Raw genomic sequence first — 6,034 nt, 5'->3', positions numbered from 1 at the left:
GGGCCTGGAATATGATGTATTTCTGATCTTGTGATATTGTGGTGTAGATTGAAAATCTGATTTACGCACTTATTTTCACAGAATGCAGCACAAGACTCATACCGTGAAATACTGAAGTCAAGAGGTATTACTGTGTGTTAAAACATTCAATCCAGCCATTTTCCATCTGCTGCAATGAGGCAATTCAGCATCTGATGGATAAGGGAACACAAACTACCTGCAAATAGGAATGTCAATGTTAATATTAATCACAAAACCCTTTCTTAGTCCATAGTAGAATGCCAACAACTAATACTTAGCTATGGTTGCTCCCACAGTACAAATGTCCCAGGATTTTAGTTCAAAGAAAAAGTTTGTTGAAGGTATTGCATCCTTTATTATTTTTAGGAATTTAAGAGATGTTCTTGTAATTCCACTGGTTAACTTTAAATTACAAATATAGTACTCTTTTGGAAGTACAAGTACCAACCAGTGTTTCATCATGATTCGTGCAATTGAAGGATCTTTCAAAAACGGTACACTTGTTGATCCTTGTGCCCCTAAAGGATTTTCTCACAAACGGAAAGTATTGGCGAGAACAAGCGGTGCATCAAGATCAAATTTAGAGAACCAATATGTTGATAATGGAAGCGGAAACTATAAAGAATGTAGATCTTCTTCACTGATGATGATGCAAGAAGGAAAGGGTAAGAAATGCATGTGAAGTTTGATCCCTTTTTCTTTATCTGTATTTATGTTTATTTAGTCTACATATCCTTTTCTTCATGATTCCTGTGCTTAAAGTACCGTCAGATGAAGTTATAATATTTGGAACTGTCATGAACTATAATGCATAATGAGAGGGATATACCTGTAATTTTTCAATGGCATACCCTTCTCTTTATTGCTCCTATGCTTAAGAGTACCGTCAGCTGAAGTTAGAAATTTTGGCACTGTCATGATGAACTCAAAACTGCAATGTATAATGAGGGATATCCCTGTAAGGATGTAACTGTTTGATGTCAAGTAAGATGGAGGTTCTTGACTGCATTGACCTAACATCTTTTTTGTTTGAACGGTCAAGATAGTAGGAAAGGCTCCTACTGACACAGTTCTATATGAGGGAGTTACATGGTCCAACCCTGAAACCTAGGGGGAGTGAAAACACCCACCACCCATCTTGGTAAATCTTGGCTCCTACTAACCTAATTAATATCTTTTGCAAATCTTGGCACTTCGAATACCTTGTTGAGCTTGCTCTTTATCGTGACTTATAAGAAACTCAATTGAGCATGATGTTCTTAGATTTAGTACCATTTTTATCGGACATTTAGATTTGCACTGCCAGCATTTATATTCTATATCCATATCCACCTGCATACCCGTAACTTTTGTCTTGAATGCAGAAAGGTGTGAGTATCAGCAATGTCACCTAGGATCTAATTTCGTCCCTGAGCTGCTTGGGCATTTCCTAGCAACTGAAAATTTCTATTTTACGTCCAAGGTCCACTGCATGTTCTCATTTTTTCTTCCATTGGCACATACCATCCTTTTCTTAGGGCACTTCTGACTATACATCCTCTTCCAGTTCTTTGGACTAGACCGGTCTTCATCACTGTCTGATTTTGTGGTTGCTGGAGAGCAACTTTGCAACAAGGACTTGTCCACACTAAGACAAAAGTATCTCAATCATTCAGATGAAGATTTCTCTCGGTATTGCTTCTCGTCGGCATACATTGTAGCTCTACTGCACGACAGCCTTGGTGTACCATTGGATGACAAGAGGCAAGCATATCATATCAGGACACCATCATTCTTCTTGAGTGAAATTTACCCTTGACTAATCTTATGCGCTTGCTACTTAAAATTTCCTCTGAGCAGGATCGAGTATTCAAATCAGGTCGGCGACACTCATATTGAGTGGGCCCTAGGAGCTTTCATTGCAAATACAAAACATAGGATTCTAGGGGCATCAGGGGCTGTGGCAACACGGTCACCTAAGCACAGACCACTGCTCGCCGTGCTGGGAGCGTTTCTTGCTTGTGGAATATATTTGGTGTTGAGATGGAGGAAGCCCAAGACAAAGATTATATATGATTTAGAGAAAGGCCGATACATTATGACACGCATCAGCTGACGCTGAGCGTTGTGCAGGTGGTGGAGCATGAAAGGTAGCACACTTGTATGTGGCATGTATTGAAATGCTGTAGAACATTTTGTTACATACTAATCGTTTTACTGGCATATACTGTACAATTTTGTACTAAATCAGCGACACTTGTTTTGGGAAGGAGGAGTATATTAATCTTAGCTCAAGTTGTGATCTTGTTATTTTGCGTGCATGAGTACAGATTTTAAAGTTTCTGTGTCATCATATAGTTAGGTCGTCAGCGGAGGCGCAAGGAAACTGGCCCTTTGAGCAATTCTGGCAGATTCGCCATAAAGAGTTGATCGCCAATAACCGCTTTTGTGGTGAAAATTCTAGATAAAACCCCTATTGTAGAACTGTTAAAAAAGAATGGCGGAAATATATGTTTTTGCTGCAGGAATAAATTGGAGAATTTGGTTATGATTCATGCTGAAGAATGGAGTAAGATTTCTTACATTTGGCGTGTGAGATCCATCATCAGCATCATGGTTCCATGGGCCAGTACTGAATCAGAGAGGGAATCTCAAATAATAATAATAATAATAATAATAAATACTGAATCATAGAGGGAAACTTACCTGGTTTGCCCTGGTTAAGTCTGCGCCTTTAGGACTATCGATCGTTTCAATCACTTCAACCTACCCTGTTCTTAATCGTATCAAGGATTGATTTGGATTTTGGCAGGCTATTGTGTAGTCTCTCTTATTGTGTTCCCGCAATCATTTCTCTCCACTTTTGTATTCCATTTTTAACATTGTGAGAGTATTAGTGATCTAAACGCTCTTATATATTTTTACGGATGGGAGTACAAGAGAAAGAATCTTACGAGATCTGTATTTGTGTCTCTATACAGAAAAACCAGGAGTGTGAGGGCCTGGACGATCCATAGGCTACCGCAAAGTTCGCGCAAATTTATTTCTAGAAAAGTTTGTACATATGCCTTTTTTTCAAGAATCGTTTGCGCATATACTAGGCACCTCTCATTGTGAGCGGTCTACATCACTCGCCTAGGTGCATCAGTTGGCGAGCCGGCCGGGCCAGTTTAGTGTCGGTTTACGCAGCTTCCACATGGTTTGAGGAAACATTCGGCTTTAGTGTTTATCTACCAGATTTTTCGGTTTTGAAGGGTTTTTATTTTCTGCTTTTTCTTTTATTTCCTTTTCCTTTTTTAGTTCATGAACATTTTCTAAATTTACATTTTTAAAATATGTGAAAATTTTAAAATTCATTAATATTATCCTCAATTTTGAGAATATTCGTAAATTTCGTAAAATTTTCCTAATCAGTGATTTTTTTAAAAATTCTCATTTTTAAAAATTCATGAATATATTTTAAATTTTAATGTCAATTCATAATTTTTTAGTTCATTATTTTTTTTAAAAAAGAAGGAAATTTATGATTTTTTAAAACTGGTAATCTTTTAAATTTTGTGACCATTTTTAAATGAAATAAAAGTGATAAAAATATACAAACAGTGAGAAAAAAGATATTGAAGAAGTTCTTTTGACACTATGTATCAAAATGCTGGCCAGACAATCGCTTGCTCTTGCTACCAGTGGACCGACCTACTAAGGGCATCTTCAACCCTGTACCTCAAAGCAGACAGACCAAATGTCCATGGACACGTGCAGTTTTTTTGGTAATAGACACGTGTAGATGTGTTCGCAGACAACGTTAGGGGAGTCGGTCATCTAACCATATGCATCAAATCCGAACAATGCGGACTTAGAGGAAAAACATATGGGCTATGAGAACATGTGATCTAACTGACAGTGGGCCAAGCGGAGTGTCCGGACAACCCCAAAGCTCCCCTAGGTTTGGTTCGGGCTTATGGGAATCCAGACATCACGGCTGGTCTACAGACATCTGACGCATGAGGTTGGAGGACAAAAAGTGCCCGAACCACACAAATCAAACATTTAGGGGCATTTTTTATGGATCACGTTGGAGATGCCCTACCATTAGTGATCATGAGCGTTAGTTAGCGAGTGTATCATAAAAATACATACATGAAGTGGGGTCCCTAAATTTTGGGCCCCTCTGCGGGAGCACCCATACCTAGCCACATGGGCCGACCCGACACTACACGGCCCGTGTGGGCCCTTTCATAAAAAGGGTCGTGGCATGCCGGCCAAAGGCTTGGCCACGGGATTGTCATGGCGCGAGAGTTAAAAAGGTTGTCCCACATTGCATTTTGGCCTTGTGGCTAGAAATTAAGGAAAAATACAAAAAAATGTAAAAAAAGAAGAAATACAAAGAATCTAAAAAATAGAAAGAAACATATATAGGAAACTTAAAAGGACCATATCATATGCGGTCTTATGGCCTGACTTTGAGGATTGACCTTATTTTGTGGCAGGCCGAAGGCCAACCCGGCCTGTTTATTCACGTGCTGTGCCGGGCCAAAAATCCATGCCCGCGTGGCATGACCCATATGGCCAGGTTTGGTGGCATCTACTACACTTGCAAGCAGAGTAGTTCTAGGAGGTTTCTCGAGCCACCGTCGCCGTTGTCATCTGAGAAATTTAAGTCCCCTCGTCTCCGGCTGTCATCTTGGTGCTGAGAGGTGAGGGGACCTCGGAAGTTCAAGACCTTTATGTTCTTCTCAATGTCTAGTGATCATCATAGTTTTGTGAGAATAAATCCCCTCTCATTTTTTGGTGGTGCCATAAGATTAGAGAATTCTATGTCCTCGCAGGTCCAATTATTCGGGTTTGATGAGTTTATGTTGCTGTGTCAAATTTTTGTTGTTGGCCTGATTTGTTGTGAGGGTGAAATTTTTCATCGACACCATGATGTCGATATAGTGATTCAATTGCCTACACTTCTAGGGGGTCATCCCCGGCACAAGTATGTTCATCGGCCTCCCATATTTTTTGATGGACGACCCAAGCACTACAGGAATCAGCTACTTTGCCGTCAGCCATGGCGGACGGCAAAGGCATGGATGGCTGACGGCAAAGGTCTTTGTCGTCCGCCGCGGACGGCAAAAGGTGACGGCAAAGTAAGGTTCGGCAAAGAGGTACTTTGCCGTCTGCTTCGGGCGGCTGACGGCAAAGGAGCCTTTGCCATCAGCAGCGGACGGCAAAGAGTGCAGACGGTAATAAGTGCGATGTTACTCCGTTAGGTGGCTAACGGCAGGCCTTTGCCGTCCGCCGCTGACGGCAAACTTCGGAAGGCCTTTGCCGTCCGCCGTGTGATGTCAGCCGACGTCACTACACGGCAGGCCTTTGCCGTCCGCCGCTGTAAGCAAAGTTTTTGCTCTTTGCCGTCCGCCGCGGACGGCAAAGCCTTTGCCGTCAGCCACTGTAGGCAAACTAATCAAATTGTTCAGCCTCCCAGGAAGCACAGCTGCCTGCCACGTGGCCTCTTTACCGTCCGCTGCTGATGGCAAAGCGCTCTTTGCCGTCGGTGGCAGACGGCAAAGAGCCTGCATATTGGCTCTTTTTTTTGTTTTTTTTTGAATCCAACAATTTTCAGAGCAAATATATATGACATATATATAGATATATTTCCATATCAGATATCCAGCACATAAGTTTCATATCACATATCACATAAGTTTCATCCATACACATTGTTCATACCTAAGCAAGTTCCATCCATATACATATTACAATAGGAAGTTCCATCATAGCAAGCTAGATACAATGCAAAGTTTCATGAAAGGAAAAGCAAGCACTCCATCATAGCAAGCTAGGTTCCATGAAGTGAATGAAATCTGCAAAATGGTAAATAAGAAAGTTAGAAATAGGTGACTAGAACAAGAAGAAGACTAGAACAAGAAGTATATGTCATTTATGAGCTAACTTAGTTGAAATGGATCATATATGAGCTAACTAAGTTGAAATGGGTTGTTTATGAGCTAACTTAGTTGAAATGGATCATTTATGAGCTAACTTAGTT

The 6,034-nt window shown here is 40.8% G+C and overlaps 1 protein-coding gene across 3 annotated transcripts in view; it reads left to right on the top strand.

Moving 5' to 3' along the window:
- Positions 1-2,310, top strand: part of LOC119315112 (probable apyrase 6) — a 5,258-nt gene extending 2,948 nt beyond the window's left edge. The window contains exons 4-8 of one of the 3 annotated variants that reach the window (XM_037589788.1): positions 82-124; positions 546-686; positions 1,386-1,483; positions 1,568-1,764; positions 1,861-2,310. In XM_037589788.1, coding sequence (XP_037445685.1) covers positions 82-124; positions 546-686; positions 1,386-1,483; positions 1,568-1,764; positions 1,861-2,116 — 735 coding nt within the window. In that variant the 3' untranslated portion in view covers positions 2,117-2,310. Of the gene's footprint in view, positions 1-81; positions 125-500; positions 687-1,063; positions 1,163-1,385; positions 1,487-1,567; positions 1,765-1,860 lie in introns of those variants that run through there. The other 2 variants (XM_037589787.1, XR_005152584.1) reach the window with 2 other exon arrangements.
- The last annotated feature ends 3,724 nt before the right edge of the window (positions 2,311-6,034 follow it).

This window comes from Triticum dicoccoides, chromosome 6A (genome assembly GCF_002162155.2).
Source record: "Triticum dicoccoides isolate Atlit2015 ecotype Zavitan chromosome 6A, WEW_v2.0, whole genome shotgun sequence".
In the NCBI taxonomy this organism is placed as follows: Eukaryota; Viridiplantae; Streptophyta; class Magnoliopsida; order Poales; family Poaceae; genus Triticum; species Triticum dicoccoides.
The sequence above is the reverse complement of the archived record's forward strand: the minus strand, read 5'-3'. Positions and strand labels throughout refer to the sequence as shown.